The 24,778-nt window shown below is 46.1% G+C and overlaps 1 protein-coding gene across 2 annotated transcripts in view; it reads right to left on the bottom strand.

The window, feature by feature from the left end:
- The window catches only part of NSF (N-ethylmaleimide sensitive factor, vesicle fusing ATPase), an 82,843-nt gene extending 60,035 nt beyond the window's left edge, over positions 1-22,808 (bottom strand). For both annotated transcript variants that reach the window (XM_087770104.1, XM_087770103.1), the window contains exons 1-4: positions 22,695-22,808; positions 9,281-9,366; positions 2,796-2,895; positions 56-95 (exon numbers count right to left, since the gene is read on the bottom strand). In XM_087770104.1, the coding sequence (XP_087626230.1) occupies positions 56-95; positions 2,796-2,895; positions 9,281-9,366; positions 22,695-22,706 (238 nt within the window). In that variant the 5' untranslated portion in view covers positions 22,707-22,808. The remainder of the gene's footprint in view (positions 1-55; positions 96-2,795; positions 2,896-9,280; positions 9,367-22,694) is intronic.
- Between the last annotated feature and the right edge of the window lie 1,970 nt (positions 22,809-24,778).

The raw sequence follows: 24,778 nt of genomic DNA, 5'->3' as shown, positions 1-24,778 counted from the left end.
CACGGAATTCAGCTTTTATAAACACACGTCATGATCACGCTGCTGTCCGACTTACCATCTATCTCTTGGCCGATGGAAAGTCCAGCCCATTTTCTCTGTAAAAACAAGACAAATACTTCAGAAAGCCTGTCCTTCAGTAGAACAAACACCCACTCAAAGTCAGCACCCTCACCCAGAAAAGCAGGCTCCTCCATGAGAACCTTAAGAAGCAGCAAAAAAGGGCAGAATGGGATCTTACGAAGACCCCCAAATTAACAGGAAACAAGTCAAAAACATGGAATCATTTCTATTAATGATTCTATTTTCTGGCCTCAGAAGGTTGTTCTGTCCAACCTCCTTTATGTTTTTGGTCACCCCACCGTCTCGGAGGCAGGAGTTGTCGTACTGGATAGGGCGCTTTGAGCTTTCTGCTCAGTTTCTACCAAAGCTCTGGTGCTGATCACACAAGAGGTAGTGCAACAGGCAAGAAAGGCTGCTACACACTCCATCAGCATTTTAAAAGCTTACATGTGTACACTAGTTGCAAGAAATAGTTGTAATGTGCTTTAAGTCATAAAATTACCTAAACTAAAACTTGTTCAGAGAACTAGTAAGAATGAAACTGTTCAAATCCTTTCGGTCCCTTCAAATTCCTCTGAAAAGATTTGTGCAGCACAGAACTGCATGAGAAGTGAGAAATGGTTCAATAATTATACGACATGAATGGTACTTTTCCAGTGGCCCTTGTGCTACAGATTGGCCAGTGTGTATCTACAGTCCACATCTCGGGCTACGCGGTATTCAGTCTCTCAAATATCTAAACCTTAGAGAGGCACGAATGACCAAAATAAATAAGCATCATTACACAAGGCTCTGGTAAGATTGCATTGGAAATGCTGTACTTTATGGTCAGTTATGTTTGGCTTTTTATCTAGAAGGAACAAGTCCGGGAGAAGGAATACAATGACCTTTTCTAAAAAATGAAAATTTCTCCCTATATGCCCTCTCCAATATGTTAATGGTTCAAGCTTAAGGAAAGAATTCCCTTGGCATAGCAGAGATCAACCTGTTAGAAATCGAAGCCCAGAGCAGGAACTCTTACTTGTACTTACTGGTATTCCCAAGAAGGTGAAAACAAATTATGTTTCCATATTTAATCTTGTGCTTCACAGCCTCCGCTCTTTACCTGCAAGGCCAGAAATAATTCTCTCCCTTCCCTTGACACTCTAGTTCTTCAGCAAAAGATATCCTCAACTCACCTTCACCTGAAGTAGCAGGCACTGGCGACCACCAGTGCAAGAATGGTGGGCAGGCACGCTGCTACTCCTGCAAACACTGGGCTTTGCTTAAACCCCCGAGGTTAAGCCTTTCACCAAATTTCAGGACAGGAAGGAAAGCTGTCCAAGTTCTGCTAGAAAGATGAGTTAGGACAGCTCAATTCCTATGTTCTTTTGGGTGTTTTCTGCCAAGAAGTTTGTCGTCACTGCACGGCCCTTCATCTTTCGGGCTCTGCAGTTCATAAAATTTTTTCATGGCTTTTGGTACTTAGGCCTAAGAGTTAAGATTATTACAGAATAAAGGTGGTCAAGAACTTTGTGCTTCATGAATGCACAACAGACTTTCTTGGAGGTCTTGGAGCCTAAGTGCACATTACATGACCCTCTGTGAATACATGAGGTAAACACACGTTTTATGTAACGCTAGTTGCAATTATCCAAGGCGTCAGGAAATACTGGAAATTAAATCCTAACACCAGGAATACTCAAATAAAACATTTCTATACCAGCAGCTGTAACACTTGCTACCATAGTCACTTTTTAGGGGTAAGCAACCTACCTCATTCCTTAGCGGAAGAGATCTCCTGGCTCTACAAATAACCTCTGGAATCTACAAAATTCAGCCCTAGACCATGAAGGCATCTACTTCAACCCTGCGATACAAATATCCTCTACTGATAACCGTTTTTCAGTTTGGGCATCACAAATCATAGCAAGACATATGGTTAACACAGCATCCTCTTCACCCACTCATCCGGACAAATCTGAATTTGAACAAGACATCAAAAAGCAAAAAGAAGTTTTGGGGTCTATGTTAAGTCATCTGTTGAGGAAATAAAAATTGTGTTTGCAGCATGGAGACTCAACTTCTAGGCCAGCTACTAGCAGGAAAATACGATAGCATTAAACCAGCGACCATGGTCGACACAGTTTTACGTTATGCGACTCACTGCGTAAGCCAGTTAAAGGCTACAAGATTAGTTTTTCTATTTAGAAGTTAATTGTATCAATTATTTATTCTAACCATCACTTACCATGTGATAACTTGACTTAATTAAGAAAGAGGAGACAGGTTAAATCTATTTTATGCATTACATTGCACTTTGCATCTATAAATACTGACAATGACTGAATATAGTCAATAAAACTTCCCGCAGGCCTTTAAAAGAGCAACACAGCGAAGAAAACCCTTTAAAGTCAAGGGAAACCAGGAAACAATAAAAATTCACACGGAATAGCAGACATTGCTTAGGCTTTTCTTTTTGCAATAGTCCATTTCTGGTGGTTTTTTAAAAGGTTGAATTACACATATTCTAGTATTTTTATCCCATCGTACACTAAAAAATAGATTGAAGTAATATAAGCAAGTTTGCTTCAGCTACAGTAAAAGTGTCCTTGAAACTCTGCTGTCAGAAATCAAATTTGTAGCATACATTTATGCAGACATCTCTCTCCAATTAGAAAAGTTATCTTCAGTCCTGATTTCAAAAAAGATTTTGCTTATTCTATAGCAACACACGAAGTCAAACCATATAGTACCTGGGGCAAGCTGAATGCGATGCTGCCAGGAACAACTGAGGAATGGGTTCTCAGCGTGAAAATGTATTTGTGGTTGGGAGAAGTCTTCACAACAACATGTCTAGAAGAGAGAACAGTATTTTACTTTGATATATACCCAGGAGGATTTTGCATTGCTCCCAGTGCTGTGAGAATTCAAAAGAAAGAAGCCAGCTTATATCTGGTCCTATAAAGAAAAAAACAAAAGCTTTAGACCTACAGCATGATGCAGGCACACAGTGGTCTTTCACAGGAGTCCGTCGTCTTCAGTGATATAACGTGATCTCAAAGCCCAGCTGCGAGACATTGTACTAATAATTACTACTTACATTCCCCCACCAGTAGCCCTTTACTTCAGGAATCGCACTATACAAATGTGAGAGAACCAAACTATAACCACAAAGACCGAGGTCGCTATATCTGAAAATCAACACTGGTTTCACATCTCAAGCATCTAACGCCAAAGCATCAATATTTTACCCCAATACAAGCGGTATAGCTGTGATATCAACGTGAAATAGATGCAAAGCCTCTACAAGGATCTTAGTGTCTTGTTTACAAGTTTGATCTCAGAAAAAAATGGAAGGAATTTCTGTACAAAAAGTAAAATCACATCGGCGCTGAGGCTGTCCCTCCGGTTTGCTAGTGACCAACAGACCTGGAACTCAGACAGCATTTGAAGACCAGCACCACTGTTATAAAAACCGAACAATACAAACAGTCAAGAGCAGCCACAGCAGCAGCAATCGCATGTGCCTGTCTGTCACTCCCAGAAGCTAAGCTGTCAGGAACAAAGATACTCAAAAGCTGCTTATAGTTATCCTCAGAGCATGCCTGATAGCTCTTATCATGTGATAGGCAGACTTCTTTTTGGCATAAGAAAGCAAAACAAAAGGAAGATGGGATTTGTGGGCACTGGTGGCAGGGACAATGGCGGAATCAGGTTCCACCTCATCTTCTTCTTCACAGCTGCCTGTACTTTAACTACCCATAGAGTGTACGAGGTCACCAGCTTGTGTGGCCTCTGGTGTTCCCCTCTCATCCATGGTCAGAAACTAAGGGCTAGATGAACGATGCGAACAGCCAAGGCCCACGCTCCTGGCCGTCCTCCCTCCCTGGCAGTGAATGAATTACATGCACATATGCTCCGTATATTTTCATTTGCATATGCACAGTGAATCCAGCACCATCCAAAAGCAGATCTGCTGCACACGTATACATTGGCTACATCGTGTATGCCTAACAGCTTCAGCCACATGGTAGGAAAGAACATATGGCCCTTTGAAACTAGAGGAAATGTATGGCCTGCAGAGCCAAAACCACTAGACATCGCTAGCTTTAGCCCAAACAGACAGGGAAGCTTGCAAAACCTTTCCAGGAACTGCTAGTGCTTGATGGCATAGCAGGGTAAGAAAGCGTTGGAAACATATCACACAGGGATACATACCTCCTCTGTCAGGTGGACCAGTGAGTTGACCTTCACTGGTTCTGGCCCTAAATCACCCATTAGTTGCCTAAAACCCCAGCTGCAGGGACACGCACCCTTCCTCTTCCATCTCCTCCTGCCTCGAGCACAAATCCAGAAACCTGTTATAGGTGGTATGGTTTCCTATGAATCTTACAGAGGGAGAGCAAGGCATCAACTGGTGCTTCATGGTATCAGGGGAGGTTTCTGAGGATTGGGAGAAATCAGAGGTCACTCTTATCTTCAAGGGCAAGGAGGAGGATCCAAGGAACTACAGGCTGGTCAGCCTCACCTCAGTCCCTGGGAAAGTGATGGAGCAACTAATCCTGGAAGCCAAACATGTTAAAGGATAAGAAAGTGACTGGGCGTAGTCAGCATGGATTTACAAAGGAAAATCATGCCTGAGCAATATGATAGCCTTCTAGGACAAAACGGCGAGCTCCGAGGATGAAGGGAGAACAGTGGATATTGTTTCTCTCAACATTACCAAAGCTTTCTACGCTGCCCCGCACAACACAAACTGATGGAATACGGAGTAGGTATGCAGGCAGCGCAGTGGATTGAACACTGCCTGAACCACTGGGCTCAGAGGGTTGTGACCAGCAGCACGAAGTCCAGCGCCAGGCACTTCACTAGTGCTGTACCCACCCCAGGTGTCCACACTGGGGCCAAAAATATTTAAACTCTTCATTAATGACCGGGTCTGGAGCACAAGTCTTACGAGGAGCGGCTGAGGGAGCTGGGGGTGTTTAGCCTGGAGAAGAGGAGGCTGAGGAGAGCCCTTATTGCTCTCTACAGCTACCTGAAAGGAGGTTGCAGCGAGGTGGGGGTCGGTCTCTTCTCCCCAGTAACAAGCGATGGGACGAGAGGAAACGGCCTCAAGCTGCGCCAGGGCAGGGTTAGTTTGGGTATTAGGAAAATCTTCTTCACCAAAAGGGCTGTCAGGCCCTGGCACAGGCTGCCTGGGGAAGTGGTACCCTGGAGGTATTCAAAAGAAGAGTAGATGTAGTGCTCGAGGACATGGTTTAGTGGTGGACTTGGCAGTGCTGGGTTAACATTGGACTCGATGATCTTAAGGGTCTTTTCCAACCTTAACGATTCTGTGATTCTATGACCGGGATGATGGGACCGAGTGCACCCTTCGCCGCTCTGCAGACGACGCACCTGCTGATTGTGCTGCCTTTCAGAGGGACTTTGACAGGGCGGAGATAAGGGCTGACACAAATCCCTTCAATAAAGGAAAATGCAAAGTCCTCCACCTGGGGAGGAATAATCCCATGCACCAGTACAGGCTGGGGGCCAACTGGCTGGAAAGTGGCTTTGCAGAAAAAGACCTGGGATCCTGGCGGACAACGAGATGAAGGTGAGCCAGCACCATGCCCCCGCAGCAAAGACGGCAACATCATCTCTGGCTGCATTAGGAAGAGTGCTGCCAGCAGGCCAAGGGAGACAATCCTTCCCAGAATGAATGTTGCTCCAAGGACCGTTTCATTTTAAATTGAGTAGCAGATAAAACAGAGAAGCTGTCCAGGAAGCAGGGACTGAAATCAGGAGGTTTCCAGCACAGAGTGTATCAGCCTGAGTAATTCAAATTAATATCAATACACAACCAACTGGAAAGCAAGGTATTATGTTGCAGAGTGTTAGACAAAGATGCCTGTAGGCAAAATACAAGTTGCAGCTATGATACTGGAATACCTCACCGAAAATACTCTTGATGACAAATAACACCCTACTAGAAGCAGCTCATCAGATAGTAAAAGACCAAAGATTAAAGATTCTTAAGACTGAGATTGATCCTGAGCAGTGCACTAAGTTTGGCTCGAAACACAACAGTGACTTCAATGCGTATGGATTCGGCATTTCTGCGGGAAGAAACAAACTCCACCACTGTGGAGTTTCACTTCAAAGAAGCAAAATGCAAGCAAATGAGGATATCTGCTAAAAATACTGGGGGGGCAGGCGGTGTATACAAATTAAAGCTACTATATTAGAGCATACCATTCACCAAAAAACATTTCCAGCAGTCCAGAAAGATAGCAAAGCGTGACAGCAGGCAAATAGCAGGCAAACGGATGCCAGGAAGAAAAGGGGGGGGGGGGGAATCAGGTTTTTGAAAGAAATCTCTAGCCAAGTGAGAAGATTAGATAAGGTCAAATCCTGACACGCTCTTTGAGAAAAATCTGCAAAAGGCACAAGAACCACTATGTTTCTTCTCAAAGCAAGCAGGAGCAGGCAGTCTCCAACAGGCTGTAAGCAACCGAAGTATTAAGAATGTTCAAAATAAGGCAATAGCAGGAAGAACTAAATGCATTTTCCTACAGTGATGTTTGCCAGGAAGGAGCCTGGAGAGCTCATGGAGACACATGGGGGAAATCAACCTCATTAACAGCTTCTGCTTATAAACGAACAAAAGGAACAATGAGTCACCAGGGCCAGATATCTCCCAAGAGCTCTAACAGATGAAACTGCTGCTCTAATTCCTGTGTAAAGCCTTGCCTGAACCGATCAGAACCAAACCATGGCCGTGATGCCAGTTCTTAAGAAGGGCTCCAGACCAGGCCCAGGAAACCGTCAGTTGCTAAGTCTGCTGGCCAGGCTGAGCAAACCGACAGAAACTCTAACAGATAATATTAACCTGTGTGTCCACCAGTTTTTATGTTCGTGAAGAAAGAGCATAGCCTTTTTAAAGGAGAGGATAGCTTGCATATCTATGTAAAGGTGTCAGTAAGCATCTGAACAATACGGGCAGATATTCCTCTGGTGCATGTTTGGAAACCCCTGTAAATTATGCAGCAAGGCTTCTCAAGGGCTCTTCAGATAACTAAACTGGCGTGAGAAAAGGGGGATGGTCTTCCCATGTAAAAAGCAGGAATAAAAGATAAGAATAATTAGTCAGTTCTCAACATAAAAAAATTTGCCATTGAGATCACTTGCCCGGCTTCCTCCCAGACTGTTGTCCCTTCACTGCCTGGGTGTTTTCAGCACTTGTTTCTCTCTCCAAAATACATTCGGAGTCCTCAAGACAGAAGTATGTCACAGGAACTTAAGACGGTGGAACTTATCAAACCAACACGGTACTATAATAATGCACTGCATCCCATGAAGTCATGCGTCACAAAATGGTGACTCATACTTGTCCAACGTACAGGATGCGTAAAATGAAGCATAAAGCAGAAAATGAAGCATGAAAAGATCTACGGTAGCACCTTGGGGATCCAAGGTCAAACTCCCAGCTCCAGACCATGAGCACCAAATGGAAGCGTTAAAGCAAAGCCCTTTGTGTAGCTGTTCCCAAAAAAATATTCTGTGCAGCCAGTCATGGTTAGCACGACACAAACCAAATCTGCCGACTGCGTGCAAGCTACTGCAGCAGATCATAAGGATGGTCTTGCTCAGTATATCTGCAATGCAGCAGAATGACTACATCCTTCAGTAGCAGCTGAATATCATGACGTTTCTCTGTACTCCGGTCTTACACTTTTCAAAGCGATTTACAGCATCTGCTCACAACCAAACATATGCTGCTTTCTTTATGAGCCCCGATTTCTAGAAATAAGCAGCTCTTGGAGAGAATCAGTACAGCCAGAATCATGGCCAGCCTGCTTTCCAGGCAAGTCTCGGGATATCGTTTCCTGCAGGCTTCCATAAGCGCGATGAAGGAGGGTTCTCAGAGTGCACGGAGAGCAGCCAGCTGCTGCAGGTCTGGAAGCTGGGTCCCTCCAGGACATTCATATTTGAGGAAATTAGCATTTTTATAATGCATGAGGTACAATGCTCAGTTCAGGTATTTTTGTAAGTCAATTACTTTGAAAAAAATCTACTTGGAGAAAAAACATCATTTGAAGATAGCAGGACACTACCCTGCCCAAGCAGATACTGTTACCTGCTTCTGACTCTAAAAGTTGTACTTGTTCGGGGTTTTTTTTGGGGGGCCATGGTTTTGTTTTGGTTTGGTATTTCATATTACAGGTGAGCTTGTGAAATCACGGGTCAGTTAATCACCGAAGGGCCAGGACAGCTCTCCAGGGTAGCAGCACAGCAGACTAACAGAACAAAAAAAGGCAAGTCTTACTACACGTCGCTCCCTCGTTCCCCACAGTTCAGAGCCACTTCGTTCTCCATCCGTAGCAGAATTCATCTGGGCCACGTATTTTTTGCTAAGGCCCCAAGTGTATCAATCAACAGCTTTTTATAACATTTTTTCCCATTTTTCAAACCCAAGTTCTTCCGCCTTCTGCTGCATGTGATCCTCTCCCTTTCTGCTGAAATTAATTCCTTCTATCTACAACCTACATATTGAAATCCTTTAGAGAGCCACCATACAGTTTTAGCAAAGCAAGGAAACTAATTATTTGAATTGGCTTCTTTTAATACAAAGCCCTCCTGTGTGGGCTGGGCTGAAAAATTAGTGTGTTTTCTTCCTTTCTCACAAAAGTGAAATCCAGAGTCAGCTTCTATCAGTCACCACAGAACTGTAATTAAAGAATCCAAATTGTTGTGCCCACACTCTGGTTTTCTTCCCCTTTTGTTCTTGTGCACAAAAACCCCTAGAACAAGAGAGAGTTTCTACTGACGCTGCTCAGCACTCCAATATGATATGAAAGTGAGAAGATGCCCCTAGTAACACAATTAAATGATAAAAAATCTACTTGAAATAGCTCAAATATTCTAACTATGTAACAGGAACAACAGCAAAAACAACAAAAAAAAAAAATCAAAAAAGGCCTGAAGCCCTTCATTAAAATAGTGATTATAGTTAGTTAAGCAGATCCAGTTCCCAAGCAAGAAATGCTTCAGAGAAAAATTTACCATTTTTTCAGTATCTCCAGTCCTGCCAAAGAGGCACATTTGAAGTTTTGGTCTCTAAAGACGCAGAAGTTTTGTTAATTAACCTGCTGTATTCGCCTTCCCAAATCTGAAATTCCATTCCATCTCCATCCAAATTTTGAAAACAATTCCTTTTTGGTTAAAAGTTGAAAGAGCAACAGTGCACACTTACTGCCCAGATTGGAAGTCCTTCTCATTCACCACAGCACAGTTGGTTAACGACAGTTCATCCGTGGGACATCTTGCTGCTTGCATAGGCTACGAAAGAGAAAGAGGGAGAGGAAAAAAACTATCAAATAAAATTTTACTTTTCCTTTACCAAGTCAACCCTCAAAACTTCTATAAATCCATAGAACACAAATAGGTCTCATGAGTATTCACATACTCTGCGACCATAGTCCACTGGCACTGACAAGCTCCTCTTTCTCTCTTCACGGTTTCTCCAAACACTTCTGTTTGATATGGATGTTTGGAGCCAAAAGCCCTTCATTTTGTGAGTCTAGTATACCTTATATTTTCTACCACACCTAGGAAAGTACCTAAAAATTACCTAGGAAAAAGCCTGCAAGGCAAATGCTGCTAACTTGCAATTTCCCTGAACCCTGCAACACGCCAGCAGGCAGCAAAGCATTCAGCGGAGGGCATTTCTTGCCAAGTAAAGAGACACTGGGATATTTTGAAAGCTGGTAAGGCAAAGCAGCCTACAGGCAGAGCAGTTCCACTACAACCCTGGGTAACCCGATCTCACATTGCTGCACCCAGTTAGAGAGACTGCGTGGGGAAAAGAGGGTAAAATAAAGATGTTCCCTTTCTTCTTTACTCTTGAAATCCGAGCACATCCATTCTGGCTATACGTACTTTGAACAAAGCAGTACAGGGCAGCACTGAAAGTCTGCAGGAAGGTTTAATTCTCAGCCAGCTGCTATCCAACTCCACAGAACCTCTGTATAAAACTTGTCAAAAGAAGTATCATGATGCAAATAATATTTCCTACTCTATAGGAAACATCACAGATCAATAACAAACAGAAGAAAATTAAGTTAAACAGACAGTTCCAGCCTATCACTATTAAAAAAAAATCACTGCAACAAATTTTGCAGGTGTGTCCTCCCCCTCCTTTTTTTTTCTTCCCCCTAAAGTCAAAGGAGCAATCCTATTTCAAGGGTATCTGTTCAATTTTTTTCCCCTCCACTACTACTCACGAATCAGCAGCTAAAATAACCAAATACCACCACCCTCCGCCCAGGCTGCCCCATCCCGTTCCGGGGCAGCATACAGCACATAGCGGGAGTGCAGCAGAGTACCACCAAAGAGAAACCGCAGCCCTTTCCTCCATCCCTAACCCCATCTGCTTCTGCAGAATTATTCCACAAAACAGTGGCTGAAAGATGAAAACTGGCCTCAAAATGCCTCTAGTAGAGAAAAGGATAGAAAAGGTGAGGTGTCTCCAACATTAGCTGGAGACTGAAACAAATAATTTGGAGAAAAGCTAACCCTGACCCCCCAGGGTGTTATTTTTAGAATGAAAGCACAACTATTTTCTTTGTCAGCTACAAATTTGCAGGCAGTGCAACAGAAACTATTTGTCAGTGTCAACCTATTGCTAAAAGCAATTCCGAATGGATTTTCTCTTAAGACACCCTTAAATCCCAGCAACGAGAGAAGGAAACGCACTGATCCTAACGCACACATCTCGGTAATTTCCCGTGAGTTAACATCCAGCTCCACCTTCCCCCCTACGCCTCTGGGCCATTTGAGAAAAGAATCGGAGAAAATTCATCCCCGTGTGGACTGAAGCAAGCCTGCCCTACAGCTCTAATCAACTTTTTATGTCGTAATGTAATTCTTCTAGAGTACTTGCTATTTAGAGAAGGACTAATTCATTATTTTTACTGAATAATGCTCAATTGCCCTTGACATACGTGACAATAGAAAAGGATTCCATTTTCAGCCCTGAAACAGATTTATCTACCTGAATCTGAAGTGTAATAAGAGATTCAATTAAATAGTCTTGTAATAAAAAATATACGAACATCAGTGGACTTCTGAAATGCACAACCTGCCTGTGAAGGCTCACCGTCTTTGGGCCCTTCACACAAAGAAGGATTCACCATTTTATCATTTCTCCCTCCATTTGTGAGGGGACGATTTCATCAAGGGCATGCCCTGCTAAAACGCATTAGGTAGGATATTTCGAGAAAACTGAACGCTGCTTCTGGATTAAAGCTTTTTACAGCACTAGTCCTCAACTGCATTTTTAATCCTTACTGACACACTGCTTCCTACAGGTTAACAGCAAGCGCCTGGCAAAGTTGCCACCCTTGTGCGTTATTCCTGTCCGCCTTTGGGAACGTGCAAGCTTGGCTTAAAGGAAATGCATAAATATAAAGCAATGCATTTCAAATCCAGGACCAAGGGCTCCTTTTCGAAGCTCCACAATGGGATAGGGTGCGTGGCAAAAGATCCGTGGGTATCTGACACGTGAAATAACGTAGCTGCTTCTGCAGCAGTATCAGCACTGGCTGTGCGAGCCATCCCATAGCCCGGCACATTCTCCTGCCGGGGTGTTGGGCAGAAGCCCGTTTCTCCCTTGGCAATGACCGACATTTCAGACCGCATCTATAATCTGCGCTGTGCTCCCAGCTCTCCAGTATACGCCCTCCTCAAGCTCCAAGACCATTTTGCAGAACTTCAATATATTATCAATATACAGAAGTGTTTTTAACATAATACAGCTCCTGCAGGAAAAGGGCGTCACTCAATAGACAGGTTTTCATGAGTGTACAAGGGACAATTTGAGGAAATTTGGTCATTTAAGAGATGATTAAAGTGGAAAGCACCCAGACAAGAAGGAGGAACACGCTGTTCTGGTGAATCGCAGGGGCTGCCTCTTGCCTCCCCCCTCCTCACCCCAGGGCTCACATCCCCAGAACTGCTCCTCACAGGGACGCTCGTCGCGGCTGTCAAGCGACTGAGCTGTCGCGGCAAGGACGTGGGCATTGGCTGCTCCTGAATAAATCCTTCTGGCACAAATGCAGCAGTCCAAAGCTGTAACATGAGCCACCGGAGCCTGGAGGGCTGTCATATGCCAGGGGTAGAACTGTCAAGGAACACTTTGAGCTCCTGCATTTTGGGTTCCAGCTTCCCAGCACACCAGCACAAGGACTCCCAGAACCCTGCACCCCCTCCCCTTCTCTGCCATCCAGCGCTCTTATCGCCTGCACTCGCACACCACACGTCAGGGAACAGAGGAAGCAAAATCCTTAAGAGTATTTCTAAGAAATCTTCAAGTAAATTTACACAAGCTAATTTTAAGCTAACTAGCAGGTTACTGCTAGCAACTAGGCAAGGCAAGCTAAAGCTCAGCTCTAGCAAACCACTAGAGCAGATCTTGCAGCTGACAGCGAATGCCACCTGCTGCACTTACGCTGCTGTCAATACTAGTTTGAAGGTGACCCATAGACACCTTCACAGGTTGCAGTTACGCCCGTGTCCACAATATAGATAGACTAGGCTTGAAGTAGCAAAAGAAGCCTTCCCTGCCTCCAGGTATTGTTCTGGTTTATGCAAGGAGGAAGCTCCAAGGACAGCGAAGTTCTAGGGAGGGGACTCCACACCTGAGACAGTGCCTTCGTTCTAAAGCATCCTCAGCTAGAGGCATCCCTCATCCATCTACGGTCACGCAGCAGCCGCTATTAAATCCACGTCTACGCAGAGGTCTACTCCAATATTCCTTCTGTTTACCAAGAGAAAAAACAAGACCACACGATGCATTGATAAATCTTGTGCTGAAAGACAAATGTGAAGGACGTCACCTTCGGATTTATGACAAAGCAGTAATGTTGCCTCTACTCTTCTGCTACTGAGCTGATGCTAACCATGAAAATCCAGTGCCGGGAGGCTCGGTGATGCTGATATATCTTATTTTTGCAACGTGAAAGTTGCCCCAAAGAACAAATACCTTCCTAACAGAAACAACCACCATAACGTCTAATCTTTCCAAGATTTTGTTTCTAAGTTGCATGGATTCCAGTTTTCCTTCACAAGAATATGAAACTGGGTTGGTCTTGCATTTTAGGAGAGCTCAGCCCAGAAAGCAATGCTAAGTTATTTGGGTATTTTCATACATACATAAAACACATCTTTTCTCCTTCTGAATTTCAAGACAAGCATCCGAAGCAAAAGCAAAGCACTGCCGGTTTAAAATATGACTGGGGAAAATAATGAATAATAAAATCTCTGGGATATTACGCATAGTACACTATATTACATTGTTGCGTGGGTGAGCACATAGTATAAAAATATGGTTAATATTTGTGAATTGTTAAGGCTGATGATAGAGGAAGCTAAAGAAAAACATGTTTCCCATTACTCAGACCTCACAGGAGATAAGTTGGTGGTACGTAATAGAAGTGCACTACCACCTGTCAGTTGTTATTGAATAGAAGAGCTAAAATATTAAATGCTAAGGCAGAGATGCTCCGCATTTCACACAGCTTAACTCGTTTAATTTCCTAATCCCACCCAAGAGATTATGAAACAGCTTCTAAAGCTGAGGCAGGATCTGTTCTGTGCACGGTTTCTACGGGGTCTGTATAAGCCAAATAGTGTTAGTGTTATAAGTTTAAAATTTTTCTTTGTGTAAAACATATAGACATAGATATACATGCGTACACGTACATGCGTATGTACATAGATGTCATTTCTGTCGTGCCAATGTTGGCAGACAAGCGTTAGGAACGTGACAACTCTGGCTACTAGAAATTTAAGTTTCCTCTGCAGAGCCCACTGCCAGCTGCACAGAAATGGGGATCCCCACTCCAAAAAGCATCTAAGCCCTACTATAACAGCGGCTAGGCGCCAAGGTACCTTTAAGCCCAGAGCTTCATCACCCAGGGAAGAGGGCAACAAAGAACCCGTGCAGGAGTTATGCTCGGGAAGAGAGTTTAGTCCATATTTACTAGGGACCGAGCAGATGTGTGCCTGCCTGGTGGCTGACTCAAAGGTGTTCGAAGTCAAACACTCATTCACCACTAAAAGGCTGCAAATAAAATTAGTCTGAAAGGAAGAATTATGATATTAAAGGAGCTCTGAAGATAAACAGGGAACTGAGATGATGATGTGTAGACCCTACCTTATCCAAGACTATGCTCCTGATGGAAAGCAGACGGGCCTGAAGCATTGCCCAATGTAAAGATCCAACGGATCAAGTGACAACAGAGCCCGAGATGAACATTAAACTGCAAACATCAGGAGCCAGCTGCACACAGACGACAAACACCAGCTCTAGCACGCAGAAAGCGGAGCTGCAGCAGAGCTGGGTCAGCAATAGCCTGGGAGAAGGAGACAAATCAAGCTCTCCCAGCACAGGAAAGCCTGAAGAGGATTATGGCTACCTTCTCTCTACATACACACACGCCATGGAGCTGAATAACAGGGAGGAAAAACAACTCTACACTAAAGGACAGAAGAAATTGCTATAAATGATAGTTACACTATCACAGCCAATGAGCAGCAGTTAAGAAAGGGTTCCAAACCAGTAGAGGAAGCCAGCACTGTAACAGCCTATAGTGGGAAGCAGTGAAGACAAAGCCAAAACTCCTTTAAAGGCAGCATTCAGTAATACTTATGAAAGGAATGACACCATGGTGCCTACAACAGGCACCAGACCCAGCAACAGGAGATGTTCTAAATGCTGTGTTTCTAAAATGTAAAAAATAAATCAATAAATAAATAAGGAAGTTACTAGCTTGTAGAGGGTTTTTCTGGACATGTCCAAAAAAAAAAAAATATATACTTGACTAAAGCTTCCAGAGTTCTGCAGCTACAAGAAGAGATCAAACACCTATAAATAACTTTTTGGAACAGGAGGCTTGGCAAGACAGGTTTCCTTCCCAGATCTACAGTCACTCAGAGGGAACCCTGCTGTGCCCAGCAGGTTAAGCACGCTGTCCCCCGGGACAAGCAGCCCTGACTGGATGCTCAGGACCGGCCTTTCCATCTGCTCCATTTGACCTCTAGTTTACTTTGCTGGAAGCTTTTATACTTGTCGGGAAGGAGCTGCATTCTCTCTTGATAACAAGCTCATAAATACCAATTTTCTTCTCCTATTAAAAGAGGAACGCATTAGGAAAGTTAAAAACTCAGAATTAAATCAAATTTTTGTCAAAGCCAGGGAACTTTGAGCAAGCCAACACTGAGACAGCCTCAACAGAGTCCAGACAGAAGGACAGATGAGATGCAATGCTCCTTCCCACGCACCCCAAACGTGACACTCCCACCGGCATGAATCCCCTCCCTGTGCTCGCTCAGGCGGCCAAGGAGGCACCACGGCGAACGCGGCTATGCCGCATACACACCAGCGGCTGGCCGCCACAGAGGCCAAAACAGCTTAAAAAATGGGAGAGGGAAGAGTTCACATCACCGCCTCTTGCATCATCCAGGGCCAGAAATGAACAGGGAATGTTCTTCCCCGCATTGTTTGGTGCCTGCGTCACCGGTAACTTTCTCCTTCTCATCTGTTAACAGGTAGAGCTGTCTACATAAGCAAGGAAGGCCAAGCCCAGTCGTCAGCAGGAGTCAGCAATACAGACACCCGCTGGTCTTCACTGCCAGCTCTTTATACACAATATACACTTAACACAGGTTCCATTTTCTTTGTCTCATAGCAGACGTGCATTCCTCTCATGGGCCTGGGCAGTAATCTAGAAATCACTTCCGTCTTAGCACATGAAAGCCACTTTATTAGGACAGAAGTGCCTATCTTAGCAATTAAAGGATATTGGTTTTTAGGGTGGTGACTGCTGCTTGCCCTTTGTTTGCAAAGTTTACAGCCACATGAATTCAGTGCTGCAACGGGAGCTTTGTAACTCCAACACCGATTTACCCAGTGCAGTTCAGAAGATGTACGTAGCCTTGGGAACTTGGCCGTACGGTTTCCATTATTTTGCAATGTTATCAGAAACACAATTTACAGTTCCAAGACTGAAAGGTTTGCCTGATCCAGCAGAGCAGGAGAAACAAACGCACTAAAGGAGAACTTCTATAAGCTACTAGTGTCATGTAGCATCTATAAGCTAATTAAATAGGTTGCTCTGCCCAAAGATGCGATTCTCCACATCAGTTCTTTACAATATGATCAGTAAAGTGATTTCAGAAAATACATCTGTACCTCTGCTGCTGTGCCATAGAACCGGGAAGCGGTTTCCTAACAGTTTAGCATGAACATCAACGTCACCTTCCAATTAAGCAACAATGACCCAGAATACGTGCATTTGTAATTAACACATCCATTTTGGAGTGGATGTTGCCTCACATTTCTTCCGTGAGCCAAGATGATCAACAATTTAATTACAGGGAATTGCTACTTGTCGTGTTTCATCTAAACCTCTCTTAAAAATGCTTAAAGGAATGAAACATCACACAACCATGTCTAAGATGTCAGCGCAGGATGCAAGTCACAGGATTTTGACACACTAGCTGTGAGGACACCTAATGGATGCAAATTTCTTCCCATTTATTTAGAAAAGTTACCCAAGGGCAATAGGGACAAGGTTAAAAATATCCCCTTAAACTTGGAATTTGCCTTGTGAAAACCAGAGATGCTGCTATCCCTGCGTATTTGCAATTCACCTCACCGCTGATGGGCTGCATCTGGCACTAAACTTCTCCAGGACGCTGACTAACGTACCAAACACTACCCAGTTATAAGCGGTTTGTGTTTAAGATGCAATACCTTGCAATTATTTCTGTATTTTCTGCAGAAAAAACACGTCATTGCTTTATTGCATCCCAGGAGACTAGGGAAACATGTTAAATCTTTTTATGCTGCAAACATTTGACCTTCCTGAACTGAGTACCTGACACACATACGCAGGAAGAAGCATACGAGCGCAGCAGCAGGGCAAGAGAGTGTCTGAAGAACTACATATTCAGCCTTGATTTAACAAGCAGTAGCATTATCAGTTGGCTCAAATGCAGAGTAATAGGATACTGTGTGAAAGCTTTTCCATTTACTGTAGCGACTGCTTGTTCCTTGCTTGAATTTTTCTGTTCACAGATCTTCTCCAACACAACTCTCCAGTTCCTGGGGGTCAAACGAACTTCTGAAGACGGCCACTATGGAAATTGAGTCACAAAACTCCGGTCGCTGCCAGAGGACTTCTCCGATTTGAGACAGCACCCTGACAGGTATGCGAATGACTGCCTCATGTAGAGACCACACTCTGGACCTGTCCTTCTAAAAAATATTGCAGTTTCTAAGATCATCGCTACCTGTCACACTGCTCAGGGGTCAGCTAGCACTCACTGCATCAGGTCCTCCTAAAGCTTGTCCTCTCTCACACTTGTGAGTGCACTTGGACAGTATCCACCAACTCCTGGATCAAAAAAAGATCAAAACATGCCATAAGGACCTATATTTTAGTTTTCAGGGGTTTTTTTTACGTTTTCATGTAAAGAAAGGAATCAATGATAACTTTATTCCACTGAAAACCATGTCCTGCCTGGTGGGTAATTGAGCAAAATGTAAGTACCACTGTTTTCTAAGGCCTGGTTTTCTGTGGACTCAAGCAGATCTGATTTTGTGACAGAACCTCCTCCAAATTCATAGCTAGGGCATCTCCTAAACCACAGGGTCTTCTCCTGAACGACCCCTGTGCTCTAAGGTACAGGACACAGAACAGAGGATAGGAAGAGAGAAGATCTTGCTCTGCTATGGAAAAAAAAAAAAAAAAAAAGTAATATTTAAGAAATTCACACTTGAAATAATCCTCAAAAGGCTTCTTTGATTTTTACAGACTCTTCCTACTAAGAAAAATTCTTAACAAAATGTAGTCATTTTGGCCTGTCCACAGTGAAAAAAAGAGGTGTGACATACCAGCACCCCCAAAACTGGAGATGGAGAGGCAGCACTGACATCTCCCTATTGTGTTGTCTTTTTAGGTATAAGCCTTGGAGACACTGCTTCTGCAACAGATTAAAGCTAATCAAAGATGACAAGGGTCAGATATCCCACACCCACAAACATTCACATGGTCACATGGTTATCAGAATTTTATTCTAAATAATTTAGCATGGGTTTTTATAATGCAGAAGTCCTGTAAGAAGGATACAAGTCTATTTGCGACGATTTCACAAGACAGATACGCAGTTGCAGAAGTGATCTCAGAGATTCAGATTTAGTTTTCTCCTATTTCCCTAAAACATTGCTAAAATCCTATTTCTTCATATCACATATTAAGAAACACTAAAAAAAGCTAAGTGATGATAGAAGGATCAGTACCACGCTGCAAGAAAGAACTGCGTTGATTCACAAATGTTTCTTTAGTTGCCTGATGACGCCTGCCATCTATGAAGGCTGATTCCATATGTTAGCAGAAATCAGACTTTACAGCTTTAACCCATAAACATGAAATCGAACCCTCATTATTTCAAAGTTTCTACCAAACTATCCAACCTAAAACTGCCCTGGGATTGACTGCAAGGAGTACAAGAGAGCACGCGTCAGTCCAGCAATGTCTTCGGCACCATGAAACACCGAGGGATACAGTCTGTCCTTCGCCACCCTGCCCACTACCGCTACGCTCTCTCAATTTGACAGTTGATTTCACAGATGTCGGCAATACATCTTCTGCTCAAGTCACAGGCTCTTCTAGAGGAGTTATGGCACAGTTCTGCAAGGTAAACCAACATCTACCAGTACCCGAGTGAAACCAAAATCATTCCCAGCTCAATGCAGATGTGAATCTGAGAAGCAAAGAGGTGAGTGTCTCCTATCGCTGGGCTAAAGGTAATTCCACTCCAAATGAGTCCCAAATAGCAAATAAAGAAAAATTAAGGTGTTGTACCATTTGTACGATATAAAGCAGCCATTATTTCTACTCATCATGAACCGTTATACACATTGCAGCTATTACAAAACATTAATATTTCTTAAAGAAACACACACCAGTCTCTCTGATAGGGGATCATCACCAACATCCACGATCAGCACGCGTGATTTCCTCTTTGGGGAAAGCCAGACCTCCTGCCAGCTTGCAAGAGTAAAGCTGCAGCCACACGGACCTGCTTCACTCCCTACACCATTTCTCTATGTAGCTCTCCAACCTGGTACAATACAAGCAGAAACGCAGCTCATTCTGGATCAACAACTTGACACTGGCTGGAGCAAGGCAGAGAAATCATCTGGCCTTTCTACATCCCTTCGAGAACTAATTCCTAACGAGGTTCAAATCAATTAGCTACAGACAGCCCTAGTTAACTTCCAGAGGTCCGGTCTTGGTACAAGGGATCCGTAACCAACTACAGACACAGCTAGACAGCTTTATGCCGTTCCCTCTTCTGTAGTAGATGCTGGCTGATGTCTTGGCAAGACTCAGTGCTCCGTTTGCATACCTCATGATTACCATGCAGAGAGAGACACAGAATAAATTATAACAGCCATTATTTCTAATCATCATTAACTATTCTTCCTGTAAACTTCCATCACCATTAATCACTGTCTCTTCCTTGCGACTGAGGAAAACCAGTGCAATTAAGCGAGGGGGGTAATATACCTGAAACAGCACTAGACAATTAATAAGATCTGGCTTATCATTTGTCTAAATTATTTAAAGTGTTACTACCAGTTTAAAGATTTTGTCTCTTTTCTACATCAGGAAAGCCATTCATTTCTCTCTGTAAAAGTATACATACACAAATCAAATCACATGAGTCTAATAAAAGAGGCTAAGCTCTAAATTGCATTGCAGGACATTTTTTCAGGCCAGAAGTAGTCACTGAAGCTTCCTCTACCCATTCTCCAGGTTTAAGCACCTTTTAAAAGTGCTGACAACAGAACAGCATCAGTGTCCCAGTATCAGACTCACCTGTTGCACCTAGAGATATCACACACCTCCACCCTCCTACCTACTCTTCCTTATTTACACAGACAAGGACGACAATAGCTCCAATGTCACATCCGAAACGTATGCTGTTGCTTGCTCACCCTGACCTCCGCATCCTTTTCAGAGCTGCTGCTATCCCACATACAAGCTGGAGGGAGCAGGCAGCTTGTTTGTTAATTTACATTAACAGCATTCAACACACTGCAAGATTGGATCAAGCTCAGCAAATGATATTAAACACTTTGCTTAAGAACTCTCTTCACAGCACTAAATAATCTGATAATTCTGCAACAACTATATTTGCAGATAAATCATGAAAACACTGAATAGTAAGAAGCTTCCTGGTAACCCGAGGAAAGCATCACCCACTCAAATTGCCAGATTATGAGGCAATTAAGCTCCAATCTTTCTCTTAAATTTGCATAAATCCCCCCTTTCCTCCACCAGGCATCCAAGTCGGCCAAACAAAGGCACATTTTTTCACGTGTTCGGTAGCCCAAAAGCTCGTAGCAGCAGGAAAAAGTTGGGGCTGATCCCTCTCCTTCCTCCCCACGTCCCCCATCACCACCTCCAGCACTCAGACCGTTCACTGAGCCTTTCCAGTGCACGAGGGCAACCGCAAACTAACTCAAACTGCACGGATAGTTTTCTCTGTCGACTTAGCATGCTGAAAAGGCTCAGGGCAGGTTCGGGGGAGTCAGTGAGCAGGGGGTAAGACAAGACTACTGCAGCCAGACTGGTTTAGGCTACAAGGAGTCTCAGAATGACGTTCATTATGGCTAAAATGATCTTACCACTGATGAAAGCACTGGGCTCCTGTTTCTGGCAACAGAAAGCTGAAAAAAAGCTAGTCAAAGCACACAGATTTCTCCTGGGTTAGCTGCAAAGGGTGAGATGAAGAAAAAAGGTGTAAGGGAGAAAGTGAGATCATATATCTGGAGCGGGGACAGAAGAAAAGCTTTTAACAAGAGAGAGACAGCAAAACGTGATTTTTTTTTTTCTCAATTAATCAGCATTTCAGAGGTGGCACTCGAGTAGATCTGCTCACCTGTGACGCACCGCTCATCACTGGGCCAAATTTCTCACCACTGCTCTAACCTCCACTGCTCTGCATCACACCACTGCACCATCTGTCGTTGTATCCACCAGACAAACCATAACACAAAAAAACTATGAGAAAACCTATTCCCCAAGATCTCAATCACAGAATTGTTTGGCCAAGACAGATTTCAGCCTGAAGCAGACATTAATGAAAACTGTGACCTTCACAAGCTGATATCCAGCAAAGCACGACTGAGCTCATAGCAAAGAGAAGAGCAATCTTAACTGCACCTTGCGGCACTTGGAGATGGACACCTGCAAGCAGAGGGGAGATACAAGGCACTACAAAAAGTGATGTGACAGATAAGACTGTTTCTTCACATTTTAAGGTCTTTTTGGCCACTCGCTGATGTTATCTAAGCAGTCACTGACAAGGGATTTTTTTATTTTTTAAATAAATATGGGATAAAATCACTGCACAACCCTTAAGGTGTGTTTTAACACAACACAATTTGGACTCACATCACAGGATGATGCTTGGTTGATGCCCACAGGGCAGAGGACTCTCTAGGGCCTCAAAGAACCCTACCAACCTGCCCCATATCCCACAGCACCGAGGGGTCACCAGGGCCTCCTAGCACCCTTAGGCGCCACGGGGACAGGGGTCCCCCCAGCCTCATGGAGTCCCTCAGGGAATCCCACAATCCTGTCCCACATCTCAGAGCGCCAAGGGGTCACCCCACCCCCACAGCATCCTTAGAGGACCCTGCCCCACAGCCCACAGGGAGAGGGGTCACCACAGCCTCACAGCACCCTAAAATCCTGCCCTGCTCCCCATAGGGCCTGAGAGCTGCTGCAGCCTCACAGCACCCTTAGGGGACCCTAAATCCTGCCAGCAGCACTGAGGGGTCCCTAGGGCTGCACAGCACTCGTAGGGGACCCCATGATCCATCCTGCCCACACCCCATAGGGAGAGGGGTCACCTCAGCCTCCCGGTGCTCCTGAGAGAGCTCTAGAAGCTCACCCCACGGCACCGAGGCATTGCCGCAGCCTCACAGCACCCCTAGGACACCCTAAAATCCTGCCCTGCATCCCACGGGGCCACTGCAACCTCACAGCACCCTTAGGGAACCCTAAACCCCGCCTCACAGCCACCGGGAGAGGGGTCATCCTGGCCTCACAGCGCTCCTGAGGGAACCCACGGTCCTGCCCACACCACCAAGGGGCCAGCCCGGCCTCACAGCACCCCTAGGGGACCCTAAAATCCTGCCCCATGGGGAGAGGGGTCACGCTGCCCGCACAGCGCTCCTGAGGGAACCCACGGTCCTGTCCCACAGGCCACATCACCAAGGGGCCAGCCCGGCCTCGGAGCGCCCCCGGGGACCCCGCAGAGGGAGAGGGGCCGCCCCGGCCTCACAGCACCCTCGGGGCCCCCCACACCACTGCGGTGGGGGGGGGGGGGGGTCACCACAGCCTCACAGCACCCGCAGGGGACCCGACCCCACACCCCCCCAGGGCTGAGCTACCACCCCGGCAGCGGGGCTGCGAGAAGCCACCGAACCACCCCGGCGCCCAGCGAAGAGCAGAAGCGGAGGGGATGTAGCGGCGGGGGCCGGGGGAGGGCGGGAAGGGTCCGTTCCCATTCCCCCCCCCACTTACCCGCCCCGCCATCTTGCCGCTGCGCCCAGCCCGCCGCGCTCGCCGCCTGACAGCCGCGCCGCAGCGACGGTCCCGCCCCGCAGCCGCCAGGGGGCGGTACAGCGCAGGCGCCGCGGCGGGGCTGGGCGGGTCCTGAGGGGCGCGGCTCGGTGACGCCCCCCGCACGGCCGGCGGCCTCGGATTGGCACCAGCGGCCGCTTGGTACCGGTACCGCTCGCCCATTGGCCTAGCGGCGGGGGAGGAGGGCGTTCTGCCGTACGTCAGTCGAGAACGCTGTTGGGATTGGCCGGTTGGGCCGTGCGCGGGGCGGTGTGGGAGGAGCCGCCGCTCTCCTCAGGGCGGGCGGGCGAGGGGGTGCCGCTTCCCGGGGGCTGCCGGCCTCCGGTAACGGGGGGCCTTCACCGCGGCACTCGGGCCCGGGTGGCGCACAGCCGGCCTCAGGCGGGGCTGGGGACGCTGGGTGTCACCCCGCCGGGGGGCGGGAAGGGGCGGCGGCCCGGGGTGGCCGGCAGGGCCGCGTCCCCGTGGTGTCAGAGCTGAGCGGGGACGGGCCTGCGCGCAGAGCCGCCGCCGGCAGCGGGAGGGGTCTGCCGGGGCTTGGAGACCCCCAGGTCCCTGAGCCCCTGAGCGTGGAGTCCTCAGCAGCGTTCAGCGAGGGGGTTTACAGTGCTCTGCGGAATGAAAGGGACTCTAAATCTGTCAAACTACGCCAAACAGCGCATCATACAGCAGCTCTGGGTACTGGACATGGGGTGCCGTGGCCGCCTCTGACAGTACATCCAATGGCTTACCTTTGTTTCTGAAGTGGCTTTCCATTCAACAGCATCTGGCTTATACTAACAGCATATTTTTATGCTTTGTGCTACAAAATTACAGGTGTGTGCAAGCCTGAAAGCCAGATAATGGGATCTTAGAGGTGCTACTCTGGTCTCTCAACATGTCAAAGCCTGGCGTTAACCTCATTCTTTGGTAAGGAGGGCTTGGGGCTGCTAAAGCCCATTGCTAGGCCTTCGCTCACGACGTGGGCGTCTTCTGCCCATTGCAGCTCTTGCTTCTACATGGAGCTGGCGTAGCCTGGTCCCGTTTGAGCACTTAATGAATCTTTGCAGCCAGGCTTCTGGATATGGATCCGTACGGGGGATTTGGTTGAAATAGCGCTTCACTCTTCAGAGTAACAGATCGTATTGGATAAACTGTCTCATGCTGAGAGATGAAAATAGCTTGTTCACAGACCTGTGTCCCCCTGTGTAATGTGCTGCGGGAGAATGAAATTCCAATTACGGCCTTTAGTCTTGACTCTGCTTTGAGGGAGGAAGGCAGCAAACGGTTGGATTCCGAAGCAAGGTTCATTACTGGCTCCAAAGCCGACCTCAGCAGCCTGGAAATCAATTCAGGGGGTGAGCTTTAATGCATTAGCAGCCTGTTAACATCATTTCCTGCACAGGGCTTTGACAACATGATAAAATATTAATTTTAACTGCCAGTTTGCTGCCTTTAACAGGTAGCAACATCAACTGTAACCCAGACGGGAACACCAAGTTCATGGAAAACGGGGGGGCACTTAATGGGGTGGGTTGATACCTCAGCACGGATGCACCGCAGTGCAGAGTGCGAGTGCAGGGTAAAGAAATCGAGCTGACACCTAAATCTGTTGTGGGCAGATCAAAACAGTGCAAGAATTCATTTTCCCCCCCGGGAGCCCACGTTCTTCCCGCTCGCACAGCAGCTGAGCAGAGTTTCTCCCTCTGTGTCCCTTTCTCAAGAAAAGTCACAGCACCGGGGAAACACCTCTGAAAAGTGGTTGTTAAATATTGCAGGTAACCCCTCGGCTTCGGGCAGGGCACCGCCGGGCGGCTCTCGCTGGGGGGGATTTGCTTCCCGGCCTCGGTTACCTGCGAAAGCGGCGGTGAGACCGACAGGGGAACGCCCGCGTCCGCTGAAACAGCATTTTCCTCCGCAGCTGGCAAAGGTGTCTGGCCTGGAGGGTGCTCCCTGGAGGAGTGGCTGCTGCAGCCCCAGCAGTGGACTCCAGCTGGATGATGGAATTCCGGGGGGATTCTCCTCGCTCTGAGCTTCCCAAATCT

Source organism: Nipponia nippon, unplaced genomic scaffold, assembly GCF_047370975.1.
Source record: "Nipponia nippon isolate SJK-2023a ecotype South Korea unplaced genomic scaffold, ASM4737097v1 scaffold_32, whole genome shotgun sequence".
NCBI lineage: Eukaryota > Metazoa > Chordata > Aves > Pelecaniformes > Threskiornithidae > Nipponia > Nipponia nippon.
The sequence above is the reverse complement of the archived record's forward strand: the minus strand, read 5'-3'. Positions and strand labels throughout refer to the sequence as shown.